We start from the raw sequence: 20,446 nt of genomic DNA, 5'->3' as shown, positions 1-20,446 counted from the left end.
ACAGTTCTGTGCCAGGTGATGTGGTGGATTTAAGGACGTACCAATTCCATTCCCACTCTTGAGGGTTTATACCCTCATGGGAAGGAATTTAAATCAAGAAACAATTAAAGAACAATACACAAATTAAATAAACCAATAAACCCTCATGTACTCGCAGGAGGTCATCAAGCTGAAAAGGCCTGAATGAGCCTGTGAAAGTGAGAGGGAGGTTGTGTACACCTGGGGGACGCGGGAAGTTGGGGTAATTCTTTCCATGGACATTTTGGCAATTCATGTCAGAGTCATAAAAATGTTTGAATGTTATTATGGGATTTTTCAAACCAAAAAGAGTGATAGACTTTGATCAGAAAGAATCACGCTAATGTCGCTACAAGTAAATGGGCCGGGCTGCAGGCTGGCATGTACTGACCCCCGATACACATTGTCCCTAGTACATACTGTCCCCTTGTACATGCTGTCCCTTGGTACACACTGCCCCTGGGTCATGCTGTCCCCTGGTACACAGTGCCCCATGGTGAATAGTCCCCTGGTACATACTATCCCTGGTACACACTGTCCCCTGGTACACACTGCACCTGCCATCCTTTTGCAGGTCCCATGGCAATACATAAACTGCTGATACCACTGTCTCAGCTGTGGACCCTGTATCTGGTCTTTGCCTCCTCCACGTGAGGATGAGGATGAGGTTGAGATGTGTCCCACATGTAGTGAAAGCATCAGAAGTCAGCTCCAATCTGCTGCTGCCTCTCCGGCAGGTGGTCTGAGGCAGCCTCCACCAAGCCCGTGGATGAGCCCTGGCCTCTAAGTCTCTCTTGCCACAGCCCCGCTGTACCCAAGTCCTTCCCCGGCCATCTTCACTTTGAGTGGCAGGAAGTACCTTCTTCATTCATTCAACAAGTTTTTGAGTGTCTTTTGTGCCTGAGCCCTCTCTACACAGTGGGGCCACAGCAGTGAACTAGCCAGACCCTGAATTGTGAGTCCTCCTATCTTGTTCTTCTTGAGATTGTCTTTTTTTAAAAAATATTTATTTATTTACTTTTGGCTGCATCAGGTCTTAGTTGTGGCACTCAGGCCCTTTGTTGCAGTATGCGGCTTCTCTCTAGTTGTGGTGCGCAGGCTCCAAAGCGCATGGGCTCAGTAGTTGTGGCTCACAGGCTCAGTTGCCCTGCGGCACATGGGATCTTACTTCCCCGACCAGGGATCGAACCAGTGTCCCCTGCATTGCAAGACCGATTCTTAACCACTGGACCACCGGGGAAGTCCCTTGAGATTGTCTTGATGATTCCAAGTCCTTTTTTGTTGTTGTTGTTGTTGTGGTACGCGGGCCTCTCACTGTTGTGGCCTCTCCCTTTGAGGAGCACAGGCTCCGGATGCACAGGCTCAGCGGCCATGGCTCACAGGCCCAGCTGCTCCGGGGCACGTGGGATCCTCCCGGACCGGGGCACGAACCCATCTCCCCTGCATCAGCAGGCGGACTCTCAACGACTGCGCCACCAGGGAAGCCCCCAAGTCCTTTTAGAATTAGCTTGTCAATTTCTTTTTTTTTTTTAAGTATGCTGAGATTTTGATTGGGAGTGTGTTAAATCCTTAGATGGAGTTGGGGATGTTGACATCTTAAAAATAGCAAATCTTCCAGCTCATAAACAGTCTTTCTTTTGGCCATGCATAACGGCTTAAGGGATCTTATTTCCCCAACCAGGGATCGAACCCATGCCCTCAGCAGTGAAAGCTCAGAGTCCTAACCACTGGACCGCCAGGGAATTCCCAACAAACAGTCTTTTTTATTTAAATCTTCTTTAATATTTCTCCACAACAAAGAAATCAGAATAGATTGAGGGGAGACAAGGGCCTGAATATCTTTATTATAGAAAATTTTTATAAAATTTGCGTTTTAAAAAAACACATTAAACTATAACAAAGATCAAAGTAATCCATGAGCTTAAAAGCTAGATAACTCAGGAAACAGTATTTTATATAAATTTATACATGCACAAGGTAAAATTTTTCAAATATTCACAAGGTCATAAACTGATCATTAAAAACCTCTTCAGAGACTTCCCTGGTGGTCTAGTGGTAAAGAATCCACCTTACAATGCAGGGGACGCAGATTCAATCCCTGGTCAGGGAACTAAGATCCCACATGCCGCAGGGCAACTAAGCCTGAGTGCCACAACTACTGAGCCTGAGTGCCGCAAACTACAGAGCCCACACGCCCTGAAGCCTGCAAACCACAACTAGAGAAGAGAAAACCCGCACACCACAACTAGAGAGAAGCCCGCGCGCCACAACGAAAGATCCTGCATGCCTCAACGAAGATCCCGTGTGCCACAACTAAGACCCAACACAGACCAAAATAAATTAAATAAATAATAAATCTTATTTTAAAAAAACACCTCTTCACTGCCCCCCAAAAATAACCACTGGTATGCATGTCTTGAGTATCCTCTCAAATGATTTGTATACACACCAACACACAAATTCCTTTTGGCTGCACAACAGAAGTAATATCATATATATTTGTAGAGGGCTAAATAATGGCCCCCAAATAGTCATGTCCAAGTCCTAACCCCCAGTACCTGTGAACGTGACCTTATTTGGAAATAGGGTCTTTGCAGATGTGATTAAGTTAAGGATGTCAAGATAAGAGCATCCTGCACTTAGGGTGGGCCCTACAACCAATGACTGGACTTATAAGATTTAAAATGTCTTTATAAGAGAAAGGAGAGGAAGGTTTGAGACACAGACAGAGGAGAGACAGGGAAGGAGTCCGTGTGAAGATAGAGGAGGAGAATGGAATGGTCCCTGTGCCAAGGGATGATAAGGATTGCAGGCAACTACCTGCAGAAGCTAATAGCAGCAAGAAAGGATTTTTCCCCAGAGCCTTCAAAGGCAGCTTGGCCCTTCTGACACCTTGATTTCAGACTTCTGGCCCTCAGAAGTGTGAGACAATACATTTCTACTAAGTCATCAAGCTTGTGGTAGCTCATATGGCAGCCCTAGGAAACTCATACAATATTGCTCCATGCTTAGATTTTTCACATAATAACATACTACCTTGAAGATCTTATGTGTACACCTGGCTGGGTTATTGTCCCCAGTTGCTCAAACACTAATCTAGGTGTTTCTGCAACAGTATTTTGTAGATGTGACTAACATCTACAATCTGTTGACTAGAGGTAAAGGAGATTTTCCTGGATAATCTGTGTGGGTCTCATCCAATCAGTAGAAAGACCTTAAGAAGAGAACTGAGGTTTCCCTGAGGAAGAAGAAATCCTGCCTGTGAACATGAATTCCAGCCTGCCCTTCCTGACGGCCTGCCTTAAGATTTCCAATTTGCCAGGCAGCCCACAATGGCATAAGCCAATTCCCTGCAATACATCTCTTTAGGTATTGGCATTTCTATATCGGTTGTTTCTCTGGAGGATCCTGACTGATACAATCCACCCCCCCAGATGAGGCCGTGGGCCCTGCTCTGTTGTCACTGCTGGCTGGGGTCCCTGCCAGCCCTGTTCCTCACTCCTACAGGGTGGCCTAACACAGTGACAGGCCAAAAGAGCCACTAAAGGGCTTCCCTGGTGGCACAGTGGTTGAGAGTCCACCTGCTGACGCAGGGGACACGGGTTCGTGCCCCGGTCCGGGAAGATCCCACATGCCGCGCTCATGACCACCTCTGAACCCAAAATTCACCTTGCAAATTCCTATCTGGATGCACCCTCACTATCTTGTCCAACTCTGTCCACTGAAGTTGTGGGTACATTGATGTGCCATTCATTCTGGGACACGTGCTCCCATCAGCAGCATTCACACTAAGACGTGAGACTCTAAAAAGCAGCGACTGCAGGATGCAACTTGTAGTAAACCCCAAGAAATATGAAATGGTGATGTCGATAGCAGCCTCTTTCACTTACATAGCCAGGACGTGTATAATAGAAGATTTCAGCCCCGAAGAGGAATATTCTATGAAAATACCTCAAAAGACACTGGTCACCACTGTGAGCCCTGGGAGATATTTCAGATGCTCACAGAACCTGTGAAAACATGCCCAGCCAAAGGAGCTGGGCTCCAGTACGCGGCCGTGCATCGTGATTAGATTACCAGCATTTCAAGCAGTGCTTTGTTTCTGCGGTCATCATGGACGCTTCTGCCGCAGGCCTGCATCCCTCAGTCCAGAGAACAGAAAAACTTGGTTTTTTTAAACAAACATTACTCTTTGCAGCAAGAGCTAAACATGGAAACAACTCACCATCTGTCAATCAGGATCTATTTATATAAACTACCATACATCAACTACGGAATATCATGGAGAGATTCAAAGGAGCAAGGTAGGTCTATCCACTTGTTGGGGAGTAACCTTCGGGCCATACAACTAAGAGAAAAAATAGCAGCAGGCAGAACAGCCTTAGTGCACTACCATTTGTGTGATCAGAAGAAACCAGCGGGAGGGTGCACCAGGAGAAAATGCTCCACGCATCCCTGGTGGTTCAGGCACAGAAAGCCCCTGGAAGAAAACCTAGGAACGGGTCGAGTTTGTTGCTTCCAGAGTGGAGAACTAGGCTGCTGGGGACAGGAGGGGGAGGCAGTTTCTTCAGTATCCATCTGAATCTTTTGGCACCCGGGGCATGTCCCACTCTCCTTGCTCAGTTAACAGCCACAAAGGCCTATGGTGATGGAGGAGCAGGGCTGGAGGCTGGGGGGCTGGTAAGGTACTGCCCCGCACGAGCAGGGGCCCAGCCTTGGACATGTCAAACTAGACATTCCCGCCGTCCTCTGGGCCACCCTGTGCTCACCTGCAAAGCGGAATTTTCACGGTGCCTTTTGCTGCTAACATTCCTTGTCTCCGAATGCAGTTCCTCTGATTATCACTGAGATTTTTGCCAACAAGAAGCAGGAAAATGGCTTTTTAAAAGAATATGTGTCCTTTGGACTTACCTTCGTACTATCTCACCAAAGCAGCAGGATTAAAGAGGGAAACGAAAATCTCTTGTTTCATGTGACCTGAGCAACATTTCTTTGTTTGGGTTCTTTTAGACAAGAAGTAAGCCAGCAAATGAAGGGACTGAACAAGAGCATGCATTTGATTCATAGGGGGATTTGCAACCCAGTTCTCAGGTCCATCCCTCCTGAAACCCCTGGGTTTATCGATTTTGCCCAAAGGATTTACAGAGGATGCTCAAGATGGCCTTTAGCATCCGGGGAGAACGACCAGCAAACTCACGATGTGGATTTGTTTACTGCTTTGACTCCCCAAGCTAATTATTGGTTTTTAAATAAGGACTTCACCCTAAATTTTAAAAGTTTGTTAAGTGTAACTTATTGTTAAATTTGAGAAAATAATGTATTGATATTTCACACTGGAAAATTGCACTCAGAAAATCATTTTTACACTCTAACAATCCTGCACCAGGCAAAGGTTTGAAAAAAAGCAGATGTGGGATGTGTAACAGACTTGGCTAATTTGTGTTAGAATACCACTGAAACCAGCTAAGCATCAAACACTTTCAGAAATGCCCTAGATGGACTTATACCTCCTAGAGTTGCTGAAAATCCGAGGACAGAGGCAACCCCATCTACCTGGGGTGGGAGTCTAAATCAGTGCCGACCCTTGGGGGACACTTTGGCAACAGCCAACAACAAAAAAAGTAGACCCATTGCCCTTCAATACAGAATCCAGGCATGCTGTTCCAGAGATGTGCTAGCACCTTGCACATGCAAAGATAAAGACGTTCAACCAGGGAATTCCCTGGCGGTCCAGTGGTTAGCACTCCGCACTTTCATGGCAGAGGGCCCAGGTTCGATCCCTGGGAATTAAGATCCCACAAGCCACACGGTGCAGCCAAAAAAAGATGTTCGACCAGTCAGAATGGTCATCCTCAAAAACTCTACAAATAGGGACTTCCCTGGTGGCGCAGTGGTTAAGAATCTGCCTGCCAATCCCTGGTCCGGGAAGATCCCACGTGTCACAATGCAACTAAGCCCGTGAGCCGCAACTACTGAGCTTGGGTGCTGCAACTACCGGAGCCCACGCGCCTAGAGCCTGTGCTCTGCAACAAGAGAAGCCACAGCAATGAGAAGCCCGCACACCGCAACGAAGAGTAGCCCCCACTCGCCACAACTAGAGAAAGCCCGTGCGCAGCAACAAAGACCCAACATAGCCCCCCCCCAAAAAAAGTCTACAAATAATAAATGCTGGAAAGAGTGTGGAGAAGAAGGAACCCTCCTACACTGTTGGTGGGAATGTAAATTGGTGCAGCCACTATGGACAACAGTATGGAGTTTCCTTAAAAAACTAAAAATAGAGTTAACCATGTGACCCAGCAATCCCACTACTGGGCATCTATCCGGAGAAAACTCTAATTCAAAAACATACATGTATCCCAATGTTCATAGCAGCACTATTTACAATAGCCAAGACATGGAATCAACCTGAATGTCCATCGACAGAGGAATAGATAAGAAGATGTGGTATATATACACAATGGAATATTACTCAGCCATAAAAAGAAGGAAATAATGCCATCTACAGCAACAAGGATGGACCTAGAGATTATCATACTAAGTGAAGTAAGTCATATAGAGAAAGACAAATATCATATGATATCACTTATATGTGGAATCTAAGAAAATAATATAATAAACTTATTTACAAAACTGAAGAGACTCACAGACATAGAAAACAAACTTATGGTTACCAAAGGGGAAAGGGGGGTCAGGGATAAATTAGGAGTTTGGGATTAGCAGATACAAACTACTCTATATAAAACAGATAAACAAGGTCCTACGGTATAGCCCAGGGAACTACATTCAATATCTTGTAATAAACTATAATGGAAAAGAATCTGAAAAAGAATATATTTATATATATGTGTATATATACATACATGTATAAAGGAATCACTTTGCTGTATACCAGAAACTAACACAACATCACAAATCAACTATACTTCAATTAAGAAAAAAAATAAAGATGTTCGTCACTGCACTGTTTCTAATAGTAAGAAATTGGAATCATGGACTGATATGATTGCAAAATTAATAAACGACACTCTTTTAAAAAAAGCCTTCTACAACAGAGGTCTCTCATAGGGAGCTGTGGTCTGGTCTCCAAAGCAACATCACAAAGGATTTGGTTAATTGTCGTTCCCTACCTTCTACAACAGCGTTCCTTAACCTCCCCAGCCCCCAGGATCCAAGGGGGGGGTCCAGTCTGTGCATATGTTTAGAGGCCAAGCAATAGGCTAGGCGGCCTGGGGCGGGCCTCATGCAGCCCTGGAGGGCCTACTGCGCGCAGGCTGCCTCACTACTTCCAGAGGCAGCCTGCCCGCCCCCACCAGGCACAAGTGGGAAATGGCAGGAACAGGCTCCACAGCCTCAGGACTTGAAGCAATTTACGATTCCTTGTCCTCTTCTGTAAAATGAGGGCTGGGACAGGCTGCCCTTTGTAAGAAGTGTTCTAAACAGTGTGAGCTGCAGATGGCCTCTGGGGTGTCCTGGGTCAGGATGTCTGGGGTGGGGCCCAGGGGTCAATATTTGCATTGTGTGCCCAGGGGATACTTAGGCAAACTGAAAGTTTGAGAACTTCTGCAAGGGCCCTAACTGTGCTTATTTTTACTTGAGTTCTGATACATAAACACTGTGTGTCACGTATGTATAACATTTACCCATTGCATATACAAAGTCAGCATCACATAACACAGCTAGCCTGTAAGTTATACCTCAGGCTTGCAAATGTGAGCGGACCTGGTTGGGGGACAAATCACCACATTAAATATTCAAGTTTGTGCAATGTATTATATACATCCTGAGTTTATCCCATGCAGACCATTGAGCGTGTGTCCAGTGTGGACGGTGTTAGTTACTCCTTTTAGCCAACTCTGATTACGGTAATGAGACAGTATTTGTAAAAAAACTAAGAGCTGGCCTGAAACTGTTTTGTAAGATGTAGCCAGTGTTATTTAGTTTTAACTGCCAAAGCTAACAGATCCAGGGTATTGGCTTCATCTCAATTCCTAACTTTTCCATTGACTTGAGAATAATACCGTCACATCATTCACTTCTTGTCTCGGTATCTGCTTTCTGATCCACAAGAGCAGCATGAAAATATTTAACCTTTCTTAGTGGTATTTCAGACATTAATTACTTAATATTTGTCATTGGCACTGCCACTTGCACAGAAAGAAAGTGGAATTAAACAGAGTACTTATGTTTGCCTGTATGCCTGTATTTTTTAATATCTTTTTTGTACATGTTTTAAACATTCTCATATAAAGTATAAATGGAAATGTAGATAAACTATTCATGTTCCAGGATTAATTTAAGTATCAATAATTGCATGACTTTCATTGAAAATATGTCTAAAGTATAGTCCTTGCATTCCTAAGGACTTGTATTGCCCAGTACTTAACCACTAGCTACACGTGGCTATTTAAATTTAAGTTATTTAAAATAAAATTAAATTTAAAAGTAATTCCTCAGCAGCACATTGCAAGTGTTCGCTAGCCACAGACACCTGGCGGCTGACACACTGAAGCGCATATGGACATAAGGCATTTCCATCCTCTCTGAAACCTCTACCAGACAGCGCTATTACGGACACCGCACTATATCCAGTCATGTCTAGATGACAGCAAATGCTGAGGAACCACTTGCTGAATGAATAAGAAAAAAATTAGTTCTAATTTGTCTTAATAATTCTTAAATGTGACAGTCAAAACGGAATCAGCTTTGGCCCAAACCCATGTTTTGACACAATTGGATTAGCTGGAATCATTCCTCAATTCTGCCAACTTCCAGTTTTGTTTTTAAGGAACACTTCACAAACTTTGGATCATACATCACCCTATTTATCTGATAATTTAATTATAGTCAAATAGGTCATATTTGTTTCTCCCAATAAATTATCTAAACGTTATTTTACCCAAAGTGGGTGTCCCCAGTTGGATAGACCATGTATGTATTAAACCTTCCAAGAAATTGATTTTTTTTTCCCCAATGAGTTAGGATCACATTCTGGACCAATTTATTTCTTAGGGGAAGAAAAAATTCTCTTTTTAAATTTTTTTCTTTAAAAAAAAAATTTAAACAAGTATCCCAGGATAACATATATCATCAAGAGGAAACTGGAAACCTCCAGGGCAAAAACCTCACACCCAAGATGAATTCTGCAAGGAAATGTGAGTTGAAACTGATCCAGCTATTTGCAGGATTACAATAAATACACCTTTGGCCTCAGCCCCACAATTTACTTCCTGGCTCCACAAGATTAGGATACAAAAAGAGCTGGAGAGAGATTGTACGCAAGTTCTCTCTACCCCAGGAGTGCAGGTTTTATCCCAAAACAGGTATTCTGGGCTGCAGCCCCTCCCAAGTGAGCAATCAGCCCCCCACCAAAAGCAAACTTCCTTCTTCTCACCTCCTTTGCAAATAATATCTGAGTTTGCAAATGTTACCCAAGTCCTCTCCAGGATCTCATATGAATGTAACCAACTTAACCAAATAAACCGAAGAACATGCCTGAAAGTGAAAGATGGGCTCCTGAAGTTCCATATTTTCTACAGTAGGCCTTTCCTATTAAAACAACAACAAAAATACATTTCTCCTGCAGAATCCTTTATAAATATGGTTTTCATGATCAAAATTACATTGAGTCAGTTTCCTGCAACAAGAAACGACTTTTTGACTTACTCAACCCAGAGAGTACTTTGCAGCTGTGTCCAAGGGAAAAACAAAGCCAGAAAATGAATTTTGAGTTAAACCGTACTGATACGAAAAAAAGCGCTAACGTATATCCCCTTTATTACTAGTTCGACTTGCTCTGATTCAAGATCTAAATGATTTAAGGGGAGAGTTGCTCATGGAATACTGATCTGAACAGCATTTAAGGGTGGCTGCCGAAGATGACCCCACCGGACTCCAGCCCACCGCCTTCTCTGAACCCGGTCCAGTCTCCTCTCTGCCGCATGCAATTGATCCAAGACTTGGACTGCCAAATCCTAGCGGGCCCATTAATGACTTAGTCCTAGGTTACATCCATGTCCTCAAATCCCGATCCAATCTCCTCCACATTCATTTCCTTAAAATCATTAAACAAATTTTTAAAAGGTGCAGTTGCTTTTCCCCCTACGTGCGCCCTAAAATTTGGGGGTTGGGTGCCACTCTTCACAACTTAAAGAACGAAGAGCCGTTCGTTTCCACCAGATGCATTTTCCTCTCTAGCCTTTGAGGCAAAAAGAGGGGCTGCTCCGTTTTTGCCGCTCACCTCCTCCCCCAGTACTTTGTCTTCCATTCCTTCCCCGCCCCCGCCCCAGCCCGTTTTGCTCCCACGCAAAATAGTACGACTGCCCGAGACCAAAGGAGACCAAGTTCAAAAATGCGGAGGGCGCCTGGGCCCTCCGCGCCCCAAGCAGCGCCCCTCGGGGACAGGGGCAGGAAGCGGCCTCCTCGCCGAGTCCCAACTTCCCCCCCGCTTCGGGGCAGAACAATGGCTTTTTGCCCGGAAAACGAAGTTCGGAGGAGGCCGGGCGCACCCCGGAGACCAAGCGGGACTCGACAGTTGATCGCCAGGTCCGAAGAGGCAAGGGGCCTCCTTCTTCCCCGCGAGGGACCCGCCCGCGCTCGGCTGACCCACGCGCGCTCCCCGCGGCCCCAACCCACCCAGACCAGGCGCGCCGGACCCCCGCCCGGGGCGCGAAGCTGATCCCGCCGTGAACAATGCGCGCCCCGCCCCCCAGGCACCGCCCCCTCGCGCTCATTGGCCCATGCCGGAACAGGGCGGCCCGCACGGGCTGGTGGCGGGCTGGGGCGCGCGGGGCGCCGAGGCGTTGCGCGTGCGCGGGGCGGACCTGCGCGGGGCGGGGGCGGTGCTTTGTGTGCGGCCGGCAGGGCGCGCGGCGGCGGTGGCTGTGCGGGGAGCGGCGGGTGCCGCGGTCTGGGCGGGGCAGCATGGAGGAGCTGAGCAGCGTGGGCGAGCAGGTCTTCGCCGCCGAGTGCATCCTGAGCAAGCGGCTCCGCAAGGTGCGTGCGGCCCGGCCCGTGCCCACCCGCGCCCACCCACCCCGGCTCACGCGCCTCTTCTCTCCCTGCAGGGCAAGCTCGAGTACCTGGTCAAGTGGCGTGGCTGGTCCTCCAAGTGAGTCCACAACAATGCGGCGTCCGCCTTCCCGCCCGCGCCACCTCGGTGTGAAGAGAGGGCGGCGTGGGGTTTCCTCGGCTGCGCCGTCGGGGGGCGTCCGCGCGCCGGGCGGGAAGTTTGCGGGCTCTCGGCGGGCTCCTCGGGCTTGGCGGGAGGGGGCACCAAGCCTGCGCGGGGTGCCCTTTGTTTACAAGCCCGCGGGTCTCAGGGCTAGGCGGCCTCCCCTTCCAGCCCGCCCGGCTCCGCTCCCGGCGCCCCGGCCGCCTCTCCCCGCGCCTGGCCCGCGCCCCTCCGGCGCCGCGCGTTCCTCCCGCGCCCATTTGTTGCATGCGCCCCCGCCCGCCTTAGCCCTCCCCGCGGGACACGAGGCCCCCTCCTCTAGTCCGTATTTTCCCCGCTGTAACCTGAGCTTTCTATTCATGGATGTAGGGCTCCTTTTTTTTTTTTTTCTTTTAATGGAAGGGAGGGGACTTGGCATCCCGGAAGGGGCTCTATTTACAGACAATCGCGCAGACCCAGTTCCCCTTTCTTCCCGGACCCCACTTTTCTTTCTTTGCTTAACTCTCCGGGTTACTGGCCCGCGTAGGCCTGGGCGACAGCAACATCTTTGGGCTGCGTTTCTGTGCCCCTAGGCCTCCTCCTCCCTGCATCCTGAAGGAGCCTTCCCTTCCCTCCCTGGCTCCGGACCAGGGTTTGGGGTCTTCCCTCTCTGCAACTTTCCATTTTATTGGGATTTGTTTTTCTCCAGAGGGAGGCTGTTGAGTCCTCCTGAGGTCGGGTGTTAATTGGGGGTTGAGGTAGTGGTTTCCCTTTGAGTTTGAGGACACGGTGTTGGCTTCAAGAGTTCCGTGTCTCGGACCTCGTCCTGGGCGTGGGTGAGACCTTTCGGGACTCTCCCCCACCCCGGTGCCCTGGCTGCCAACAGGGATCGGAGAGCAATGGGGCAACCCCACTTGGGCTTGTTTCTGAAGTGGCTGGTCAGTGCCTAGTGCTTTAAGATGCCCTGTTCTTTGCTTTTCCAGACACAACAGCTGGGAGCCAGAGGAAAATATCCTGGACCCGAGGCTGCTCTTGGCTTTCCAGAAGAAGTGAGAAAGTTAACAGACCTGTGGGAGGGGGAGACTGTTGGGGGGACCCTGGCCTGTCACACAGTCGTACAGGGCAGTGATGGCGCTCCAGGAGTCCCAGGCTTGGCCTGTGGTTTGAGGTCCCAGATGAGTCCTCTCCCCACCTTCCCTTGGCTGGCCAGCACTGTGCCCAGACCTTGGGAGTCACTGAGTAAGTGCTGCTTTTGGTCTTTTCGACAGCCAGATTTGCCAAAATGAACCTTCTTGGTTCCTTCGTGAAAAGTTCTGGATTCTCTTCTTGGCCTTTTCTGTTGACTAGTTTGCAAACAGCACTAATAAAAACAACGATGGCAGGGTTGCCCTAAAAATTGCAGACCTGTCCTCCTCATGGGTGCCATTGAGCAAGAGAAGGCTCAGAGAGGGAACTGGGACACACAGCAGAAAGTTATGCCTACTGTGGTGTGTCTGACCAAGAACAACACATTTTTCTCTGTGCTGCAAAACAGGTAGCACCAAGTGAGCACCACGGGGGCCCCTTTATCAGTCTCAGGGGCTGAATTTACTTCTGTAATTCTAGATGTCATATCTGTTTTTAGGTAGGAGACTTGGGTTAAGAGAGACCTCTTTGAGATACTCAGGGGAAAGGGTGGTGAGGGGCATGTGATGGCATATGGTTCCAGGGAGTGCTATTCCAGAGCAGGCTGGTGGGGGCACGGTGTGGGGATTGCCCTGTTGGTAGAGGCTGATAAATTAGGTGCTCAAAAGCTTTCCCAGATGGGGTCGATCCGGCCAGCTGTTCTCTGGTAGCTCAAGCTGTGTCCACTTTTTTTTCACTATAGCAGGACATTTTGGGTCTTCTCAGAAGGGCCATGGCAATGGGGAAAAATAGAGATAGATTTTGGTGGGGGGTTGAGAGAAAATACATCGAGCATATGCTTGCCTCAGTACCTTTGACGAAGCTTATCAGCAAGCTCACTGTCTGCTATTTACTCCATAACTAAGGTCCTGTAAGTCGCAGAGGGTGGGAGCTGGTACTTTTCTCTGTAAGACAGTGTCCTGAACGTCTAGAGAGTGTGTGTCCTTTACATCACTTTTACTTACAGCACAGCAGACAGGAACTGAGGTTAACTAATACCAGAGAGATAGATGCAGCAGTTAAAAAGAGCCATGGGGTGGTCTGGTTTACATCACGGGGGAGAGAAAACTGGGAAAGTGGGTGCTCTGCCTTCATGTCCACCCCAGAGATCCCCGTGGGAACTAGGAACTGGTGGTGATTTGCTTGGTATGGGGATGTGGCCTTTGTCTGTAAGGGGAAGTCTCAGGTTCAGAGCTCACAGGTGCAGGTTAATGTGTCAGCAGAGACCCATGAGTGCTCCTCTTCTTTTAGGAGACAGGTTGGGGCTGCTTTGAGTATGAGCTCTGTCTTGTACTAATTGGCTTCTTTAAGAGATCACCTTAAAGTCCTCAATGCGATGATGTTTGCCCATTTTGATTACCGGGAGACTGCTCCAGATAGAGCCTCTTCCCTGGGGGTAGCCTGGAATAGAGGCTTTTGGGGGTGGTGGGTGGAGGCGGCTTTCTTGGCTCCCTGACCCCAAGTCACAGAGCTGGTTAACGGTGTCCTGCCTTGAGCCCTGAGCCCCGGCCACCTCGGAATCAGGTGTCACCAGTACTTCCATCTAGAGCAGAGTCTAGGAACAGAAAGGGCTTAGAAAAAGGAGACCAGAAAAGAAATGTGAGCCAGGGGCAGTGGCTCTGGGTAGACCGTGTGGGGAACAGGAGCCCTTGGTTACCCCAGTGCTCTGACGACCGTGAGATTTTGTGCGGGCATGAGAAGACTGAGAATGGGGGGTGATGGTCCTCACCTCCCTCCCTCTGGACTCTCTTACTTGGAGTGAGGGGGTTGGACCACGTGACCACAAAGCCTCCTGGTAGTGGTATTGTAGCATTTCCACAATACCATCTCCCTGCGGAAAGTGGCCAGGATTCGCCCAAGGTTTTAAGAGGAGTCGGAGAAAACTGGGAACTGTTCCTTTCCCAGCTTTACTTGAATTTCGTGACTTGTTTTTACTCAAATGTAAATGAAATAGATGGAGGTAAAAATAATACTGACCCCTAATGCAAAGAGCGGGCTCTGGACCTCTGCCTTGGATGTGTTAATTAACAGGATATGTTTTTGCAGGGAAACTGGTAAGCTACCTGGGGATGTTTGAAACCACGGGGTTCCAGGGTGGCAGAAGGAAAGTCTGTGACTCTGATTGCTGATTGTCTGCAGGGAACACGAGAAGGAGGTGCAGAACCGGAAGAGAGGCAAGCGGCCCAGGGGCAGGCCGAGGAAGCACACAGTGATGTCCCCCTGCAGCCGGCACTCCAAGCTCAAGGTGGGTGGCTGCTTCCCTCCCAGCAGTGGCTCTCGGCCGGCTGAGCGGAAGGCAGTGATTGCGGGCTTTGGGGAAGGAGGCCGGCTGGCACCTCCACATAAGTCTTTCCCTTGCTCAGAAGACCTTAGCTCTGCCTCTCTAGGCTGCCGCTGATTTCCTCTGCCATCAGGGGGCAACAGCAAACCTCATCCCTCCACCTCCTGCCCTGTCTCTCTGGGGAGGGCCCTGCAATGGTTAAGCCCCCCAAGCTGGTTTCCTGGTCCTGTGACATCCACTCTGCTACTTTCTCACCTCCAGTGGCTTACAGGGAACAAAAAACAGGAAGCATGTACACAGTAGGTGCTCATAGGTTTGCCAGGTAGGCACAGCTAAGAGGGGCACACACACCTGGGCTCCACGGCACAGCCCCTCCTTCCAGTAGCTCAAAGGCAGGATGGGGAAGGGGTCCAGGCCTCAGTCTTAGATGTGTCAGTGATTTCTCTCTTGAAGGCACTGCCCCCGGGGCCTGAACCCCCACACTGGCCAGGAGCTCAGTCACTTCTTACAAAACCGCCCTTCCAGGAGGCTGAGAAGCCTGCCGTGAGTCTTATTGGCTAGGGTACGCTGGCCTGGTTTTGTCTTCAGAATGTTCCTTTTGAGCAGGATAGTGGGGCTGGAGGAATCAACTTTACTGCAGGAGAATGTGGGGCGTGTACGTTGAGAAACATCAGCGAGGCGGGGCGGGGGGGGCAGCCAAGCAAGGAGGCCCCAGACTCCCTGGGTTTGATTCCATCATCCCCACTTCGGGGCAGGCGAGCTTTGTGGCCAGGAGCAGGTGTTGGCTCTGTCTACCTAAAGCACACTTCTTACACAGGGACCTGAGAAATAGTAGGGTGTGCTTAATTAGTGTTTGGGATGACACCCAGAGGATGAGGAGGGCAGTGGTGTGTTTTCCTCTGTGCTGGAAGGTTCTGAAGGGGTCAGCTTTGGAAATGGGGAGATGGAAGCAAGATGTCCAGTTGCTTTAGGTTACCAAGCTGTCACACACACTGCTTCACTCCACCCTTCCCTTCTGAGACATGTGAATCATGCTGCTCTGAATTTCCCTTTTCCAGGTGTCTGCCGAGGGCCAGGAGCTCCCCGTGAATCCCTGGAAAGCTCGGCGTCCATGGTCAGCATGTGAGCGTTTCCCTCCATCGTTCTGGCTTCACTTTGTGAACCACCTATTTTTCTTCGTTCTCTTTCACTTTTAACTGCATTTCTTGGAACCTCGTAAGGACCTCTTCAATCCTTTCTGGAACCAAACAGTGAGATCGCTCCCTCCTGGCTGCCTCTCTGGTCTGGAAGCCACAGGAGGGGCTGGCTCCAAGGTGTCTGATGCCCCTGGAGACCAGGCTGTAGAAGTGACACCTTCCCCTTTGTCGTTGCAGGAACCCGACGCCCCCTCCAAATCCAAATCCAGCAGTTCCTCCTCTTCCTCCACGTCCTCCTCTTCTTCCTCAGATGAAGAGGATGACAGTGACTTAGACGCCAAGAGGGGCCCCCGGGGCCGTGAGACTCACCCAGTGCCTCAGAAGAAGGCCCAGATCCTGGTAGCCAAGCCCGAACTGAAGGATCCCATCCGGAAGAAGCGGGGCCGCAAGCCCCTGCCCCCAGAGCAGAAGGCGGCCCGGAGGCCTGTGAGCCTGGCCAAGGTGCTGAAGACAGCCCGGAAGGACCTTGGGGCACCGGCCGGCAAGCTGCCCCCCCCGCTCAGTGCCCCTGTGGCCGGCCTGGCAGCGCTGAAGGCCCATGCCAAGGAGGCTTGCAGTGGCCCCAGCACCATGGCCACCCCGGAGAACTTGGCCAGCCTGATGAAGGGCATGGCCGGCAGCCCCAGCCGGGGTGGTATCAGCTGGCAGAGCTCCATCGTGCACTACATGAACCGGATGAGCCAGAGCCAGGCCCAGGCCGCCGGCAGACTGGCTCTCAGGGCCCCAACTGCCAGCAAGTGCAGCCTAGGGCTGGACCTGAAGGTGAGGACGCAGAAGGGGGAGCTGGGGATAAGCCCCCCGGGAAGCAAAGTCCCAAAGGCCCCCAGTGGTGCTCTGGAGCAGAAAGTGGGGGGCACAGGAGGGCCTCCACACGTCCACAGTGGCAACAAGGTCCCTGCCGGGTGCCTGGGCCCCCAGCCTGCACCCACCCAGGAGCTGAGCCTCCAGGTCTTGGACTTACAGAGTGTCAAGAACGGCACACCAGGGCTGGGCATGGTCGCCCGCCATGCCACAACCACCAAGGGTAACCCTGCCACCCACCCAGCCACTGGGAAGGGTGTGGGGGGTGGCCTCACTGCGGTGAGTGGGGCTGGCCTGCCCACTGAGGCCAGCAAGAGTGAGAAGCTGGCCTCCAGGGCAACAGCCCTGCCCAGCCCTGCCGGCAAGAGGGACTTTGTCAAGGGCAGCATGGCCCCAGGGCAGGAGGGCCACCCGACTCCGGGAGAGGCGCGGAAGACGGCTACACTGTCTGAGATGAGCACCGGCGAAGAGAACAGCAGCTCCGACTCGGACCCTGACTCGGCCTCCCTGCCCAGTGCCGGACAGAACCTGTCAGTGTCCGTCCAAACCAGCCAGGACTGGAAGCCCACCCGCAGCCTCATTGAGCACGTCTTCGTCACCGACGTCACCGCCAACCTCATCACAGTCACGGTGAAGGAGTCTCCCACCAGCGTGGGCTTCTTCAACCTGAGACATTACTGACACCCACTGGCTGCCCGGGCCTCACCTGCCCCTCTCTGGCCTCTGGCTTTGCTTTGATGCATGGCCCGCATCCCAAACCCTCTCCAGGGGCCGGTGGCCTCCTTCAAGGGCAGGCTTGGATGGGAACTCCCCTGGACCCAGCCCTGCCTGTGACTTCGGCAGGGGAGGCTCCGTGATGCCTTGCCACCCAGCCTCGCCCTTGTTCCTACCTCTGGGCCTTCGCTTTGCTCTCCATTTGCCTCAGGAAGTCTAGGTGGCCGCCTGTAGCTCAGCGAAATGTTCCTCAAGAGCATCCTGTGTTTCTTGAGCCCAACCATGTTCGCTGTTTGAACTGCCTCCATGGCCTGTGGTGACAACGGTGGTCAGCTTGCCTCCCAGTTTCCCAGGGCACAGGTGTTAGGGGGGGTGCTTCTCCTGGCCCAGCTTGGCCGTTCCTGCCCAGCAGCTGGAAGAGAAGGTGTACTTAGGGCTGGGGGGAGGTAAGGCCTGGGGAGCTGCGCCCGGGAGGGCTCTGCTCAGAGTGTGGAAGGGTGGGGGGAGCAGGAAAGGCACCTTTCTGGTCGGAACTCCCCCCTCAGCAATGCCTGAGCTGGCAAGGGTGAGGGGACTGTCCACCTCCCTGTCCCTGCCCCACCCGGGACAGATGAGGGCTATAGCCTTAATGTAAGAGGACAGGTGTGGCAGTTTGGATCAGGAACCCTGAAGAGGTTGGTGTGGGTGCCATCTAACCCTGATTCACATTAAGAACAGCAGCCCCCAAATGTTGACCCAGAGTCCAGCATGGGCAGGGAGGGGGCTGATCCCAGAGCTGTTCCACCTGAACCTCCGAGTTTGGGGGCCAGGAGAAGGGTGTCCTGCTGCTGCCCTCCTTTCTGCCAGCCTGTTCAAGGACTGCCTTCATCCTGATCATGGCCCCACAAACTGCCCCGGATCCACTGGGAGGTGGGCACTTGCTGGAAGTAGGTCTCCCCTCCCGACATCCGCTGGCTTCCAGCTGCCGTGCAGGTGCTTCCCACAGTTCCCACCTACCTTCCCCTGACAATCCCTCCCCACTTCTGGGGGTTCCATGTTCTCTTACCCTGTACCATTTGGGAAATGGAACAAAATCTGAGTGACCCACCTGGCTTTCGGAAAGGCCAGAGCTGCCAGCCCGACTGCCTCCCCCCAGATGGCTGAGTGTGGCAGCTGTCTTGGCAATTCCAACCAACAACAGAATTGCCATTACTGATTTGGGGCAGAGAGGTACATCAGTGAATGGGGTCACTGGTCTTTGATGCCAAAAAGAAAAGTGGGAGTGCAGGTAACTTCATTTCTGCTTCAATTATCAGTTAACATCAGCCAGCAGGTGGGGATCTTCTCTTGTCCCCATAGCCCTGAGTGCAGTGGACACGGTGGGCTCTGGTTTCTGAGGGTGGGCCTGCCAGAACTCCAGTCCCCTCAGTCCCTCACCCTCCACGCCAAATAGGAAGAGATGGCTTTTGTGTAGCCAAATCGATTTCAACAGTGTGCCTTTGGGGACAGATCCGCATCCAGGACCTCATTGAGGGGCATCCAAATGCAGCTTCCGACTCTTGTATGTGATAGCCATGCTGGCTGCAGCAGGAATGGTGCCCACCCTGGCAAACCTGAGGACTGGGGGTCCTGGACAGCCAGGCTGAAACTGGAAAATGGGCAGTAAAGGGAGAATGCAACCTCCACTGCCCCAGCAGGAGATGGAGAGATGCCAGTACACTGCACAGTCTGGAAGGAAGGGGCGTCAGCACCCCGGGCCCCTGGCACCAACCTCCCCTCCTGTCCCCAGATGTCCCTGGGTGAGACTAAAGGGGCTCTCCTAGGCTGCCTACCCCTGAAAGGAGCTCATAACCTCCACGTTTTGCTGCCTTAGAGGCTGCAGAGCCAGGCCAGTAGCCGCTCTCCCCTGCAAGCCCTCAGGGTGACCCTGCTCTGGGCTGATCTGACAGCCCCAGCAGCCAGGCCTCCAAACCCTGATTAGGTGCCTTTTTGTTTACCAGCTACTTCAATCCCAAAGTTTGAATCTGCAAACACCTTACTCCCAGCCACTTTGCCTTCTTGCTGTGTTGTGTGTCTTTCTTGGTGTTTGTGACTCCAAGAGGTTCGTGTGTGTGTGTGTGTGTGTGTGTACACACATGTGCAGGTGTGACAGCCTTCGCTGAAGAGTTGGATAGATGCTCAGAGTTGGTCATGTTTACCAATAAATACAAGTAGTACTTTTTTTGCTGCTGTGTGTGTGTGTGTGTGTGTGTGTGTGTGTGTGTGTGTGTGGCTAGGCATTGGTCACACATCTGACTTGTTTATCCTGCAGGGTTTCTTATGCGAACTGCATCACAGTGTATATTGAGTGGGTGTTTTAATCCAGTTTTTCTGTTCGCTTTTGTAACGGATAGGAAGAAGTGGCCAGTCTATCTTCTTCTTTAGGGGGTTTGGCATATTTTTATATATATTTTTTGGTACCAAAAAGAGTGTTCCTTGTTTTTGGTTACACTCAAGATTCTGACCTAACTAAGAGAGCTCTGGGCCTAGAGGTTTTATTAGGGGAAAACTAGGGGGGAGGACCAGAGCTTTGGACCATTGCCAATCACTGGCTTGATTTGTGTTTTTTAATTTTAAAAAAAAAGCCAAATTATTCATGTATGCCACTTCTAATTACTTTAAAGTATGGCTGTTTGTTTGCTTTTTTAAAAGAGAGGGAACAAAAGTGAATATGTTATTGCCCTGGGAAACTTAAGATCTTTGTTGAAACAGCACAGCAGCCCAGCCCCCATATTCAATCAGGACCAACCAGTTAAAGGAAATGCTTCCCCCAGGAAACCCACAATGGTTTGGGGGAAAGGGGTGGGAGAAGTGGAGAGGTAGTGCCTAGAGGACCGGATTTTTGCTCAAGTGCATCTAAAGATTCTGGATTTTCTAGTATTTTGGAGAACTAACGCTAGCAATAGGTTGCAGATCTTTTTAGACTGATGTTAATTTATTTTGCAAGGGAGAGTCATTAGCAAAGGTGTCAGGATTTTTGTCAACTTTTTGTTAACTCTTAGTGTATCAATAAATTCTTAACTTTTCAGCCTGGTGTATGTCATGAGTGATACCTGGAAACAACAGTCTCTTCACTTTCCCTTTCTTGAGGCAAAATAGTTGTCT

The 20,446-nt window shown here is 50.4% G+C and overlaps 1 protein-coding gene across 1 annotated transcript; it reads left to right on the top strand.

The window, feature by feature from the left end:
- Window positions 1-10,865: 10,865 nt before the first annotated feature.
- On the top strand, window positions 10,866-20,368 carry CBX2 (chromobox 2). The gene is made up of 5 exons (XM_059048497.2): window positions 10,866-11,010; window positions 11,082-11,125; window positions 12,151-12,216; window positions 14,471-14,576; window positions 15,986-20,368. Exons 1-5 carry the CDS (start codon window positions 10,939-10,941, stop codon window positions 17,288-17,290), a joined length of 1,593 nt encoding a protein of 530 aa, XP_058904480.1. The 5' UTR covers window positions 10,866-10,938; the 3' UTR covers window positions 17,291-20,368.
- Window positions 20,369-20,446: the final 78 nt, after the last annotated feature.

This window comes from Kogia breviceps, chromosome 19 (genome assembly GCF_026419965.1).
Source record: "Kogia breviceps isolate mKogBre1 chromosome 19, mKogBre1 haplotype 1, whole genome shotgun sequence".
Taxonomy (NCBI): domain Eukaryota; kingdom Metazoa; phylum Chordata; class Mammalia; order Artiodactyla; family Physeteridae; genus Kogia; species Kogia breviceps.
This window is presented reverse-complemented; position numbering and strand designations above follow the sequence as displayed.